At 42.6% G+C, this 15,865-nt stretch overlaps 2 protein-coding genes across 2 annotated transcripts; one reads left to right on the forward strand and one right to left on the reverse strand.

The window, feature by feature from the left end:
- Positions 1–5,335: 5,335 nt before the first annotated feature.
- selenol (selenoprotein L) lies at positions 5,336–12,419 on the forward strand (the record flags this gene model as incomplete). The annotated part of the gene is made up of 9 exons (XM_080023547.1): positions 5,336–5,441; positions 5,797–5,875; positions 8,208–8,261; positions 8,428–8,473; positions 8,761–8,888; positions 9,386–9,500; positions 9,877–9,999; positions 10,077–10,214; positions 11,075–12,419. 9 exons carry the CDS (start codon positions 5,336–5,338, stop codon positions 11,210–11,212), a joined length of 927 nt encoding a protein of 308 aa, XP_079879673.1. The 3' UTR covers positions 11,213–12,419.
- Positions 12,420–15,649, reverse strand: clec11a (C-type lectin domain containing 11A). The gene is made up of 5 exons (XM_080020513.1): positions 15,313–15,649; positions 14,839–14,941; positions 14,514–14,621; positions 14,147–14,230; positions 12,420–13,838 (listed from the first exon to the last, which is right to left on the reverse strand). The coding sequence occupies exons 1-5, from the start codon at positions 15,382–15,384 to the stop codon at positions 13,426–13,428; spliced, it is 780 nt and encodes a 259-aa protein (XP_079876639.1). The 5' UTR covers positions 15,385–15,649; the 3' UTR covers positions 12,420–13,425.
- Positions 15,650–15,865: the final 216 nt, after the last annotated feature.

The raw sequence follows: 15,865 nt of genomic DNA on the forward strand, positions 1-15,865 counted from the left end.
TGTGCAGTTCTGGCAGACGACATGCCGAGGGAGCGCATTGCTGCCACCCAGCGGCGTAAATCATTATTCCATCATTTCAGTCATGCCGGTAATTCATATAATCGGATGTAATCTCGCTCTTACGATCGCTTGCGATATTTTGGGTTACTTTTGACAGAACACACTCGAAATCGGACTTAAGTATTTTGACTGATTGGTACATGACCTCCCACGCATCCGAAATAATAACACACACACAACACACACACACACACACACACCAACAACTATAACAATAATAATCTATCTGTATATGCATTATATACAGGTAGATGACTGTACTATAACCTGTATTTGCATTGCACCTTCATACACATGCATCCAGCAGTAGTAGTAATAATTAAAATAATAATCATCATCATCATCACGATGATTCACGATAATGAAGAAATAATCAGTCGGCATATTATTAAAAAAAAGAAGCAAACATTCAGATCAAGAAGCAACCTTTATTTTTGTGAGTAGTGTATATATACATCATTTTCTATCACACCTGATATCACACTCTTTATTTTAACGCCTTTCATCCATGCAGCTCAAATTGCTTTCCATGATAAAAGGCAGTACGTTGTAGTAGTAGTAATAATAATAATTATAATAAATATAGCTGCAGGCAGCAATACACTGGGTCCACTTTATACGTTTTAGGTAAGTATTAAAGTTTTATTGATTTTTTTGTGCAATGCATTACAATTTACTAAATGTATAAACAACAAAGATCATGGAGTTACGTTGTGTAGTTACATACATAGAATGGAATTGGAATTTTGTAACTGACCTTCAGACTGAACTGAACATGTCAACATAACGTAGTTATGTCCATGTGATTTCAGAAATCTAACATTTATGGCATTACGTATGAAACAGTTGCAGTTCAATGAGGCGTCAGACATTGACATAGATGTATGAGAAAGGTCAGCTATAAATAATTGTTCCGAATTGCTGAGTTTATAGTTTTGATAGCATGTAATTTAAAAATTGATTAGTAAATTAGGACAACAAATGATAAAACAAGTCAGATAATTGTTTTATTAAACAGTAGTCCAAAACAGCTGGACAACATAAGTAAACAAATATCACAGTATTTATAAAGATCACACATATCACAAATATCTTCAAATCTTTCAGAGCAAGTTATGTCTCTCATTTTTTTTGTCCCTCTTGTTTCAAAATACATAAAAAAAAACCAAAACTTCTTCCCATCGTAAATCAGCCGAAGAAAATGAGCAAAACCATGTTGGTATATCTATTTGTCTAACCATGGCAAAAAGGTATTTATGTACAAAAGGGTGGAGTACCTCATAGGTTTCATTAATTTATATCCTTGATGGAAATTTAAAATTTTGCGAATTGAGTCTGTATTTGTTAACATTTCACAAGTTTCACCACTCTGACCCAGTCACTTAGATCCAGGTCAGGTGTGGCTGCTCAACCAGACCATCCCCACACCACACACCCAAATGTTAAAAAACAGAAGTTGGACTATGGGCATGAATATGTGTCACTAGAAACTTAATTTCAATCATTTGTTTTTGAATTTGTACTGTTTGAATTGAATAATTGCATTTAAAAACAATCAGAATAACATAATTTCAAGTTAAATGTATTATTTCGGAACTGATTTCCAATGAACTTGAAACTGAACACATTTGCTCTGAACCTGTATTTGACCCTCACTGAAAACTCATTCAATTCCTGAGCAAATATGGCTACATGGCAGAAATGGACTGGGTTCCACTGAATGACAAGGAATGAAGGGAAGAAGCATCATTGTGTTTGCACCTTGCACTTCTCTAGATCCACCTGGATGGCAGCAATGCGCCTTAGACTAAAAGTGCTTATTATAGTGGTCGCTGTGGGCCTAGAGGTGTTCTGTTCTGTGTCCCAGTGGTTGGTTGGGTCTGGAAATATGGAAACATGGATGGAACTGTGCCTCTGAACTTGTGCCATGTGGACAATACAAAAAAACTTGTATTAAAGGTAAAGTCTGTATCATCATCATCATCATCATGTTTCTGGCTGCTCTGAAAAATTTCAAGTGGATTTATTTCTGGGTCATGGATTTACAGAAAATTTAACGTTTTTGCCAAATTCTTGAAATTCAACATCAGAATTTGTTGATATTGCATGAGTGACATACTGAGGTGGTCAACTATCATTCTTACATGGAATTGATCTGTGGAACCGGTAGGTTCCTTTTAATTCTAATCTGAAATCAGGGGGAGCAATTTGCAATATTTTTCTACTATTATTTGGATGAAACTTCAACCATGAGGTGTTTGTGACATACTGGTTCAAACAAGACGTATCTTGTTCGTAAGTTCTGCCGTTCTTCTGTTCCAAATACTTTTAGATTTAAAAATTCAGAGAATTTGCCCAGAACAATAACAATGACAACAATGCCAATAAAAAACACCCCTACAGACTGGACCCCTTATAAATATAGCTGCATGCAGCAATACACAGGGTCCAATTTAGTCATGTCAGGCGCGTAGGTATTACAGATTTCCAAGGTTCTATAAAGCACATCGTTTTATATCGACACCAATTCCAAATTTCCCAATACTTCAATCTAAAATGTTAGACCAGTTAAACAAATTGGATATATAACCAAATTAATTGTCTATACAATTAATTTGGTATTAATTAAGATTATAGTTTTTAATTCATTAAGTAAGATTATAGTTTTCGGTGTTTCGGTGAAACGCAGCACAAGTAACAGTTTTCAGAGTTTCCTTTATAGGCAGCATCGGCTCGGGTTGTCTGTCTACACATAGCGTACACCATGCAGTCCACAAGGCGCATTATTATTAGGGGTATTATTAAATAATCATAAAAGGTAAATTAAAGCAATAATAAAAAATAAAAATAGAACAAGGTAATCATGTCACGGAGAGTGTCGTTGATGGGATTGGTGGCGCTGCAACCATTGGGTGTTGGTTCAAACAAACACTATTAATTGATAAATAAGCGCCATATGAGCACTGGTTGTTCAGCGTGTTTGTTGGAAAGAAGCAATCTTCAGCGTCAACCTAACCCTAATTGTAATTACCACTCACTATAACACACTGAGGCAATAGGCTTAGTGAAAGGTAAATAACATGAACCATTTTGAGGAGATTAAAGAAACACTTCCCTACAAGTGAAAGTGAATAAATGTGAGGGAAGTGTTTGTGCAGCAGGGCTGCGTCTGCACCTCCTGAAAAGTGCAAGAACGAGCATTTCAAGTTTTTAGATACTGAACCAACAAACATCCAAACAAGTTTTACCAGTGACACTCCTTTCCTGCTGTACGCTTCCACAACAGCCATTGCCATTGATTTTTTTTTTAAACCACGCTGTAGTAGATTCAATATTTTAACCAATTATTGTTTTAGTTTTCAACAGCTCACCACTGCCCAAGTTTGGAAGGTCTGACTCCATATCCTGGCTGGATGGAATCGAGCTTAAACTCAAATTTTAGACTTCAAATCATCTCTTCAGAAATGAATGAAAAAGATTGCAAAGAATGATTTCCCCTGGCTTACCAAAAAAATCTTTGCCCGCTGATTTGTTGTGGGAAGCGAAGCTGCAAATACATTCGCCAGAGTTTTTCGGGCTCATTTAACAGCCGGCTTTTTTTTATTGTTTTGTATTTGTATGCTTTTGCATCTAGGACCGAGTTAGTCTGCAAGTGGAGTTCAAGTTCTCAACCTGCAAAGCCTCTTTATTATTCTTTAACATCGAGAGCTGCTGCAATAACTCTGTCCTGTGGGATGGCAAGGAGACAGCTTTTTGTTACACAGAACCGCCACCAATCCATAAAGTTTTGCAGCTGAGTGCAATTTGCCCTTGTTTTGCATCAGATTGCAAGGATCCATGTGGAAAAGTATATGGTGGCCTTGTGCCAAGAACACAGTAGGCAGGACAATGGCAGAGAGAAGAAGAAAAATGGGTATCAAGGGCTCTGCGGATGCGGCACGGGACGATCAGGGCTATTTTTGTTTGCTCCAATTAGGAAACTCTACCTGAACTGCAACCCCTCTGGTCATTCATCGACAGCATTCTCCACAATAAAGAAAGCTGGATATCCTCAAACTCAACAGCAACAAAACAGAGCTCATGATTATGGCTTCAAAGGCACTTATCCAGAAGGTTGGGTCTAGTCCTGAGCGTTGACCGCTGCCCAATCAGCGCCTTCTCTGAAGTCCACAACCTGGGTATCACTCTGGATTCCTGTCATTTGAGCCCCATATCAAATGTGTATTTGTCGATTTTCCACCTGAAGAACATTGCTAGGTTCCGCCCCACCCTGACTGAGTCCACGGTAGAAGGCCTCATCCACTGATTTGCCACCTCCTGCCTGGACTAATATAATGGAGTCCTATAAGAGGTTACTGGGATAACCCTGGATGCCAGGGTTCCTCACTCGCATCAAAGCCTGGCAGCCCATCACCCCCACCCTCAGACACCTCTACTTGCTACCGGTTAAGTCGTACTGATAAGTCCAGACATGCCCTTGCCCCCAGGTACCTCAGCACTCCCTCCTGGAATCTGTTCCTCTGACATGGTACTGCTCACCACCTACAACACCAGGGGACCTTAGGGGACTAACTCTCTTAGTTTTTGTACTGAATGCAAATTGTGGATTTGTCTCATATTACTTGCATTGAGCTCCTGATGGGAGCATGGAGCCACATGTCCAGTATGGTGAAAAAGCCGGACTGCTGCGGGAATGAAACATACCTACGGACGACCAGAGGGGTGAGTGTGAATCGCGGATGGACTTCAAAAAGTCCATCGTAACGTTCCTTTAAGAGGCCTCAATATGAGAAGTGTAGCTCCTTTCCCTCCATCACAAATTAATGTCACGTCGTATTAGGTGCCAGCAATACTGGAGACAGGCTCGTTCCAGCAGAGTGTATATATAGGCGGAGGGAGAAGCAGAAAGCGAACTTGTTTTATGTGCATGTTTAAGAGAAGACATTTTATCCGAGGTGTTGCAGCTCAGTGGGGAACATGATGTACAGAGTCAAATATATACATCCAAAATACTGGAAGTAAATGGCTCAACAAAATACAAATAATAATCAGCTGAGTAATATACAGTGGTTATTTTCAATGAAATGCATAATAACAAAATAACATAATAGCAAAGCAGACCCTACCAAGGCAACTGTTCTCTTGCAGTTCACCCCTGTCACCGCGGGATGGCGCTAACACGCATTTGGCCACCGTGTAGCCATGTGATCTGTGGCGATCCCTGCCCGCGGGGTGCGCGCCGCGACCTCGCCGCTCCACTCTCGCTGCGGGCGTCATGGCTGAGGGCGCGGGTGTGTCGGTGGAAGCCCTGACTGGTAGTCTGGCTCTGCTTGTCAACGTGGGCAAAGTCCTCCTGAACAACGCCGAGCAAGAGGTGGGAGGTAAGAAGACGTTGGCTTAGAGCTCTTGGCTAGTAACGCGTTAGAATGGTCGTCCCCGGCTTCTGTTTGGTGTAAAAGAATTGTAAACTCGAATTTGTTCCCTTTGATGTCTTTACTCCTGACCGACATACATCTATTTTATTTCGTCGTTTTTTTATTTATTTTTTATGACTTTACTCAGTCACAATACCTGCACTCTGTAATTTTGAACTTGGGGTGTAAGTAGAACAGGCAGTTCGCTGGACTAAGCCCCCTGGCATGTGGTCTTGAGCAAGACCCTAAATCCCGCTGCCAGCACAATGACCGTACGACGCAGCATGTTTCCGAACTCACTTGGCTCTTTGTTCTCCCACAGCCTCCATGCAAGACCTGGTTCCGTATAAGATCACCACCTTGTTTGGGCTGCTTACTGCAGCCGCCAACTTCTATAAGAGGTTGGTTGCACTGTTTACAAAACCTACATTTAGTGTGATGTGTCATTGCATAACCCCGGGGGGGGGGGGGGGGGGGGGGGACGACGACAAGCAGCATAATCAGCACAAGTTGAATGGACAGTGAAAGTCAAATTGGATTGAAATAGAATGTATATAAACAGCAACTAACAGGGGTTATCATTTGTACAGCTTATGATAAGTAGTGAGTCCAATATGTAAAATGGAATACTTGACGAAGAGATTCAAATGTGACAATAGGACAGACGTCGAAAATCATTTAAGACATAAACACGTGGGCCCACGGAGAAAAGTAATGATCATGCAAGTTTGCAAGTGGTGTGGGTATCAGTAACCGGTACTAAATTGGTATGGACACCTGGATCGATCTATATGTACCATGAACCGGTCGCTGGCCCGATTTTAATGTTAGTAATCAGTTGTCTGAAGCTTTGCTGCTAATTCTACTTTAGTATAAACTAAGCTGCTGCGGAAGACTCACCAATCTCACACACACACACACACACACACACACACACACACACACACACACTGGACGTGCGTCGGCACAGCGTCTGCAGAGAATACTCAAAGTAAGCGGAAAAATGCAGTTGATATTAAAATCGGGACTTTTAACATTTATGCAAAACTGAAGATGTAAAATTTCATTCACTGAAACCGTGAACCCGAACACGATCGGCAAACATTTTAAAATGCTTCTGAAAAGCATTCCTCCGAGCAGTCTTAGATGGATATGCCTTAACTTATGCATGTCGTGTCGCGACATGGCAGCAGAAGCTTAATGTTGTAATAATCCATGAATGATGCCATCATGCAAGTTTTTCTTCAGCACACTTAAGTGCAGGTACACTGTACCACCACTAATAACCACTAATATTGTGTAGCTCCCCCTCATGCCCCTAAAACAGCTCTGACCCGTGGAGGCATGGACTCCACAAGACCTCTGAAGGTGTCCTGTGGTATCTGGCACCAAGACGTTAGCAGCAGATCCTTTAAGTCCTGTAAGTTGTGAGGTTGGGCCCCCACGGATCGGGCTTGAAGGGGTGTACTTGGTCTGCAACAATGTTTAGGTAGGTGGTACGTGTCAAAGAAAAATCCACATGAATGCCAGGACCCAAGGTTTCCCAGCAGAACATTACCCAGAGCATCACACTGCCTCTGCCGGCTTCCCTTCTTCCCATAGTGCGTCCTGCATGGTGGCATCTCTTCCTCAGGTTAACGACGCACACGCACCCAGCCATCCACATGATGTAAAAGAAAATGTGATTCATCAGACCAGGCCACCTTCTTTCATTGCTCCATGGTCACGTTCTGATGCTCACATGCCCATTGTAGGCACCTTCAGTGGTGGACAGGAGTCAGCATGGGCATTCTGGCCGGTCTGCGGCCACAAAGCCCCATACACAGCAAGGTGCAATGTTCCGACACCTTCTATCATAGCCAGCATGAACTTTTTCAGCAATTTGTGTTACAGTAGCTCTTCTGTGGGATCGGACCAGACAGGCTAGCCTTCGCCACCTATGCGCATCAATGAGCCTTGCGCAACCATGACCCTGTCGCCAGTTCACCGGTTGTCCTTCCTTGGACCACTTTTGGTAGGTACTAACCACTGCATACCAGGAACACCCCAAAAGACCAACAGTTTTGACACAGTCGTATTGCCATCACAATTTGGCGTCTTGCAAAGTCTCTCAGTTCCTTACACTTGCCCATTTTTCCTGCTTCCAACACATCAACTTCAAGTTGATGTGTTGACTGGTAGTAAGTCAATCAAGACTGTTGACTTACTACCTAATACATCCCACCTTCTGCCAGGTGCCATTCAAACAAGATGAGCAATGTTATTCACTTCACCTGTCAGTGGTTTTAATATTGTGGCTGATCGGTGTATAATAACAATATGAAGCAATAATATCCAATGATAGAATTTGTTCGAGTGGAATGTTTAATTATGTAAAAATGTATAAATTCTGCCTGTCATGCTTTTTGACAGGCTGCCTTCTGCCATGTAGCCCTAGCTCATCTGTCGAAATGTCTGTTCCCTGGATCTTGTTATTGTCTTAGATCTTTCTTTGAGAAGTCGAAACGACAATATTATGGCATCGGGTGAAGCTACTCCCAGGCCACACATTAAAAGGGTTTACTATGATTTGGTCGCGGCCATTGCCAGCGACACCTGCTGACCAACTTCCCCTCAGCATTTCAGCTGGTGGCGTCTAACGTCTAATGTTCCTCTGCTTTGCATAAGTTCAAGTTCAAGTTCAAGAGATTATTTGTCACATACATACACATACTTTGTTTTCTGTTCGAGCAGCCTTGGAGTGAAGAATAAGAAGGAGGCGGAGGCTGTTTGGCAGAAGTCTTACCAGTGAGTCCTGTTTTGTCTAACCAGATCACAGAAAGACTACTTTAATTTGACAAGCTAAAAACATAATCTGAAATTGAGACATCAGCAACACGTGTACATGTTCCATTTTTAGTCATTATTTCACATTGAATCCCTTTTTCTTTTTCCTTCTTCTTCTTTTCTCCAGTCATGCCCCAGTGCAAGAGCAGGTTGAAGAACTTCTGCAGTTGGAGGTGTGGGCACGTATACATACATACATTCTTGCATATAATTTCCCTTTTTCTGCAGTTTTTACTGTATATTATACAGTAAATACTATATGCTACAGTACAATCTGGGAGCCAAAAGTTTGTAGCATTGTAGAGAAGGTCTTCAGTATTCTTTTATCCAGAATGAGGTTTCCTCATAATTTAATTTTCCACACAAATATATAGTATGTGGAACAAACAAATTGATGAATGAGATTCAGTGTGTGTGTGTTTTATGTTGTGGTGTGTTATCTCTTGCGCTTATTCGGCAGAGCATGTGGGATTCCTTCCTGGAGCGCGTGGATGCAGATCTGCTGATGACTGATGTACAGCTCTCGCGGGGAACGACCTCAGACAGCCTGAGTTCTGACACAACGCTGGTGGATGCACGGAGCGGAGAGTGGGTTTTTAAAATCTTCTAAAATGCACACACAAACATCTAGAATGCGCGCACAAACATTCAAACATTTCACAACGTCCAAGTGAAGTAAAAAATGATCTTTGTTGAAAAAAAAAAATATATATATGGCCTCAGCTGTGTAGTCATTTTGGTCAAAATGTGCATTACAAAAAAGGAGAAATCTATATTTTTATTTCTGTATTGCTAGAGCCTTTTAATATTCCTTTTGGCTTTCAGTTGTTCATGAGACCTTTTTTTTAAATATTTTATTTTGTAGTAGCTGCAGCAATAGAATTTAGCGTCCGCATCGCTGCATCAATTCCTGTGTGGCAATATTATTTCCCATCTCTCCACCAGTCAGTACACACAGACACTCAGGATCACCAATATTATTTAAATTGGTCATGGTGAGTTCAAATCTGATCTTGGCAGCAATTGAAAGTTGGTAGACTAGCAATTGTAGTTTGAACATAACCATGCTCTTGTGCGGCCAATAGGACTGTGACTCTGGGGCAGTACCTGGGGAAGAGGCAGAACCTCCTGCTGGTCCTGATCCGTCACTTTGGATGACTACTGTGACGAGACCACCTGGTCCTGCTGGCTGAGCAGCAGGTCGGTTTGGAAGTGGATTTCCTGCACAGAATTATATCTTCACAATTGGTGTCTGTGTCAGAAGTGCTACAGCCTGCATATGAGGGGTTGCGGGTCATTTTCAAAAAGTGGTGCCACTTTTCATTTCACATCCACCGCCTTTGCCAAAAGGATGCTGAACAGTTGTTATTTGATCCATTTTGTAACAGATTTGTGTAAATTCTGATATAGTTATGCATCTTGCCTAACACACATGTCATAATGGAGTCTATGAGCTCATGGATTTTCTAATGAAAACTGATGCACTGTTAAATTGAATTCTCCAGGACTGTTATATAACATATTTAGTCTGAGACATTTTACGTGATGTTATTTCATTTTTATTTATTTTGGGTAGGCCCTCCTGGGTGCTTGGTCAACACAGGTGCTGGTGGTCTCATTTGGTGGCACGGAGGGGGCTCAGCTTTGGCTCGAGCAGACCGGGTGTACATTTCCCATGCTGCTGGACCCACAGAGAAAGGTATGTGTGTGTCTCTGTATGAATGTTAAACATAAAATACATATACAGTACGTGTAGTAAATGTACATTGGTCCCAGATCTACAGGAGCTTGGGCCTGGGCTCATCCTACGCCAAGGTAGTGAAGTTCGGCTACCTCATGCGTCATGGCGAGTACGAGGCTGCGGGCAGGGACTTCCCCGACATCCCCCCTCGCCTGCTGGAGGACATCTATCAGGTCAGACTAAACTGGGTGGGGAGGAGAAGATGGTGTTTGTTGTATTATATCTTGTATCCTTGATCAACCTAAACAAACCTGAGTTTCCCTGTGGTGTTTACTGAAGTGTTTTCAATTAGGAGACGGAGGAAAATAAATACATCTATCATAAAAAACACACTGATTTTATTGGTTTTGTTTGGAGGAACGGGGACGTGCAGTGGAGTGGAGATCGCTCTGATTGCGCAGCCAATATTTGAATGGGAGGACAGCGGGAGAGATTCATAAAATACGGGAGAATCCCAGGAAAACGGAAGGGTTGACAAGAATGCTAATGTAGAATGAGTTTTTATTTAGTTTCATATATTCCCAAAACAGTGTGGTTCACATATACAGGTACTCCTCACTTAAAGACTGAGTTCCGTTCCTAGGACCAGGTCGTTAAGCGAATTGGTTGATAAGCGAGGACCCGCCCTCTTACAGTTATTTCAGTCTTGGAGATTGTGAACACTAGTGTAGTGAATACTGACTGACTGCAGGAACGAAACTGAGACTGAGAACGGTGATGAGATGATATGTATACAGTATATATAGTATATATAGTGTATAAAGTATATACAGTGTATATAGTATATACTGTATAGTGTATATAGTATATACAGTGAATATAGTATATAAAAGGTGATGCACGATGAGATGCTTGACGCAGAGACGCAGCGGTATTGTACACAGTGTACAATACAGACTGGTCAGAGAGCTGGTTGTAAGTCCTAACGGTCGTTCAACAGGTGGGTGGTTAAGTGAGGAGTACCTCTATGGTATAGTCAGCTCTTATTAGTGGAGAGACATGTATCTTGAGTTCTGGTTTTTGTTTTTCTCAGATGGGAGGAGACTTTTTGCTGGATGAGGCAGGGAAAGTCCTCCTTTCCCACCCCTGTAGGGATCCCATGGACCGGCCAAATGTGACAGACATCTTGGCGGCCCTGTCTGTTGGGGGGTGCACTGCTAGCCCCAAATAGAGAAACGGTGCCGTCTGGACCTCCTGTGGTGCACATTTCATTTTGAGGCTGTGAACATCCATGCGCAGATCTATGCACGTAGGTCCACAAGTTAATTTAGTTGGAGACATGGCACTGATACCCACAGAGGGAGAACCCAGCCCCCCACTGTCTCACTTTGATGACGTCACGTCTCACACTCATGACCTCATGAAGAGAGGTGGCTGATGTGAAACCGTGAGCAAGGAAAAAAAATATGGCTGATCTCCCTCTGTGGCGTATCAGTGCTGTGAATGACACTCTGATCAGCTCTGGCACAGGTGTAATAACATGGGGTTTCATTTTGAAATGTGTTCTCATTGTGCCATCTCAGGGTTCTGGCGAAATGTGGATGTTTTCAAAGTATACATCAAACTGTCCTGTCTTATTGAGATGAGGTCTTGTGCTCTTTGTTTAAATGTATCAAAATATATCAAAGTTTGAGGAAAGAAAATCTGATCCGTCACTGTCAATCAAAGATTTTGTACGGATACGGTAAATTTTTTTATTGTGATTTAAGGATGCTTGTCCCCTGATTTTTTCCTGTTTATTTATGGGATTGTTTGTTTTTTTAATGGAAAACTAAATATCAGATGTTTTTGAATTTGAAAATCAAAAATGACTGCTGCTGAAAGCAGTTAGGGATGTCACTATTGTTTTATTGTAATGTTCACTCTACTCTTTGATTTCTAAGCCAATAAAACTGACCATGTTGAGATTCAATGGCTCTGTGCTGCCATGTAATTTACTGTGATTCAAAAGAAGTCTTTTATCAAGAATATTTAATTTAAAAATAATTTAATTGATTTGAATGAAAATAACTTACTGTGATATTTTTCTCATTGTCATGTCGTTTTTGTGAAATCATTTCCACAGATATACATTTTACTTTGACATTGCTATAACAGAAATGCTGTCTGAATACCATAAGTCGTCTGCTGCCTAAGGCTAAATCCAAGCATTCTTGCCCATTCCTATTGTTTCCCAAAAAGTAACAAAATGGTAAGCACAATGTCAACCTCAAACTATTATAAACCCCCGTTTATCATTAAGGATAATGGCAACATATCAAATCGGGTATTGTTCCAGAAGTTTAGTGTGAATGCACTGTATGCATTAAAGCTACATTTGTTTTGTTTGTTTATGATAAATATGTGTAAATAAAGACTCATTGAAGGTGAATAACATCTGTTTGTGAACCTCTTTATTGCTGCCATAGTCTAATTAAAATACATGCTATTATGCGGCTGTGACATAATAAATACACTCTTCAATGTGTCTAAAGTCCATTATAGCATCGGCAATACTAGGCCCAGCCAAATCACTTTGTCATAACATCTCTGTTGTAACACTGCTCAAAATCTGACCAGTGCAGTTCATTTTTTTTCCTTGGATTGACTGATTGACTTGTTTTTTTATTGCGAAAACCGAGAATTTAGTATTTGTCATCTGATTTTTCAGCATGTATAACCTGCCGCACCTTTCACATTCAAGTTCCCTGAAAAACATGGAATCACTCTTACATTCCTTACCCTCAATAATGCTGCTATCTAAGCACTTGAGCAGAATCATGTGTGCAGATAATGCTATTGTTACAAAAAAATAGCTTGATGAGGATAAGCCATAACTCAGAAATGTAGGCATATGGTATGATTGAGGTGGTAGTTTAAAAAAGGTTAATGTACATCTTGTGACTGCAGACTCTTGGGATTTGTCCCGTTTTACAATGGAATGTGCTTTCTCGTAAATAACTGGTCTCTTTGTGAGACCTCTCTCGCCTTCTCTAATGTTATGTTTGGTCCTACATGAACATATAACATGGTTAAAAAATAAAATCCATCTTTAGGTTTTATGATGTAAATGTATTTAAAGTCTGTGTTTATTGTGTGATGGATTGATTACCTGTCAGTTTAACTTCCTCTGCAGCCAGTCAAACACATGGTAATATGCCTCAGCAACCACTAGAGCGCTGAATAATACCATTCCCTCTTCATGGCATTTGAATTCCTTTCGTTCTACTCTTAAAGGAGTAGTCCATTGCCAAATCCAATTCACATCAGCACCAAAGCAGGTGTTATGTATAACTCTGGGCAAACTGTCCAGGACATGGGAAAGAAACATAGAAATTGTATCATAGGTTGCCAGAAGAGACACACCCGGCCCCGCCACACCCTGCAACACGCGCTCGATCATTGCTACAGCGCCACCCTGTCGTCAAACTCGCAGATGTAGCTCATGGTCCTGTCGCAGTAGTGGTCCCACCAGTCCCCGTCGTCCGACGACATGGCCACGCAGTTCTCCCGCTTTCCTCCGTCTGGCTGGCTGGACAGGAAGTGCTTGCGCCACTGGAAGTAGGAGACCCGTGTTCCGTCGTCAAAGACGTACATTCCCTCCGAGCGCAGGTCGTTGACGCCCAGCCACACCGGCCAGTTCCCGGGCTGGAAGAAGGTCTTGACGTAGTCGGCCACGGCCTCCTGCTCCCTGCGGTCGCGCGGCATGGCCAGCCGCCCTCCGCGCTCCAGGCATTTGCGTGACGCCCTAGCGTAGTCCTCGTAGTTGCGGTAGACCAGGTAACACTTGTAGCCCACCCTGCGTCCCTTCTGGCAACCTGTCAGAGAAAAGCGTAGGACCGAAACTTTGAGGTCTCTGGGGACTCAAAGGCAACTTGCGTTTGAGAGCCGTGACACAGAGTTCCATAACCTCTTGGATTTTAAAAGGTTTTCAGGTTACCTTATTACACATCTCGTTGTCTAGACCCATGATATTGATGGGATTGGTTGTCTGCCTAGGACTGCAGATACAGTGGAATTGCCCCAGTGGGAGGATTCTCCATAAAAAAAGTAATGAGCTACATTGAGGTATTAGTCATAATTAGTCACAGTTTAAGGCAAGGGGGAATTCAATTTTAGACCGCACCTTCCAGTCTTCCCATCTCTTTGCGGTTGTCCTTGCTGTGCTGGTCCACCTCACGGACGCTGTCCTCCATCTCTCCCACTTTGGCTGTTGCATTTGGTGATGAGACAAACGAAAGAGCAGCAAAGGGGTAAGTGAGGCATTTTCTTCAAAGTTTTGTTGACCTGTGTGAACCTCCACGACCATCTGGTGGCCCTCAGCTGAACAGGTTGGAGGCCATTGGTATCAAAAGAGGGTCAACCCTGGCATCTGTCATTCAAACGACAATGTGCCTTTGTAATGGACACATCGTTGGTTATTGAAAGAATGGTTTGGAAAGAAGAAGATACATCATACACAAGGTCGTGGATTTGGGAGTGGGGGGGGTTACCATCTATCTGGGACAGCCGGTCAATCAGCTGAGAGACTTTGATGTCCAGAGTGTAGTGACCGACATTCAGCTTGTGAATGGCCTGACCCATGTCTGCCAGTCTGGACACTGCGTAGCGGTGGAGAAGAGAACACAACAATACAAAAATGACATGAAATTATGACAGTTGGGATAACCAGACCCTCAAAATATGACATTTGCCAATATGGAAATGTAAGCCTTCAAACACATTTTGGGGTAATCAGATATGTTTTGAAGGACCGAGTTCATGGCTGGGGCTGACTTAACGTCACGGTCCACCCAGCCCCGTGCACCGGGTACGTACGGATATAGTTGTATGTGTTGTCGAAGTCCGACAGAGGGCTGGTCGGCTCCGGGGGCTCATCGGGGACGTCTCCCCTTGACTTTTTCCCCTCTGGCAAAGACTCCTGACACACGCACAAACACAAGAAACTCAATTTTCTGTTCTACGATATAACTCTCATGCCAGTTAGTCTAAATGGGGACAGTGTACACGACAGGAACCACTGGACTGCCGTATTTTATTTTATTTTTTTGTTTTTTTTGTTCATAAGGTAGGGTACAAATTCGAGACATCATCTTAAACCAGCACTGGCAGTTCTGGCTCAAGGGAGAGAGAGGCTGCCAGGACAGTGGTAGTTCTATTTGTGTCTCCCAGGATTTTGTCATCACTGGCAGGCGAAACCTTGGATTTACGAGCCAAAGCAGGGTCCCTGTCATGTTGATGCTGCCATGCAGGCCACATTCACAGAAATGCATAGAAGCCGTTTGTCCTTACCTGTGTTGGTGTAGCACACAGACCCAGAGCAAACAGACACCAAACAGTGATGAACTTGGCCATCAGCCCCATTTTCTCCAAAACGACTGGGTCATCCGTGGAGGCAGACCCCTTTTTGGACTCTGGCCCACTTGCTCTTTTCCTCTCTTTTCTCTCCTTTCAACACAGTCTTGCTTCACCTTGGCACTTAGGGATGCGATTGAGAATGCAGAAAAGTCAGGAAAGCGAAACAGGCCATTTCCTGAATAGGAGATGATGAGAAAAGTAATGTGAAATCGACTTCTCCGCCCGTCCCACTCGAATCGCAGGTTCTCTCCACTTTCAAGCCGTCTCTCTCTTTTTCCCCCTCCCTCTCTCTCTCTCTCTCTCTCTCTCTCTCTCTCTCTCTCTCTCCCTCTCTCCCTGCCTTGTTCGGAATGGGTCCCCCCTGCTGCCTCAAGCCAAACAACAGGAAAGCTCTTTGTTTTTGCTCCCACCTCCAATTTCCACTCTTTGTCTGGAAGATGCAATTTTACACAGGGGCGGGGGCAGCTTTTACCCCCAAGAGTGTATA

This window comes from Zeus faber (genome assembly GCF_960531495.2).
Source record: "Zeus faber genome assembly, chromosome: 2".
NCBI classification, from domain to species: Eukaryota; Metazoa; Chordata; class Actinopteri; order Zeiformes; family Zeidae; genus Zeus; species Zeus faber.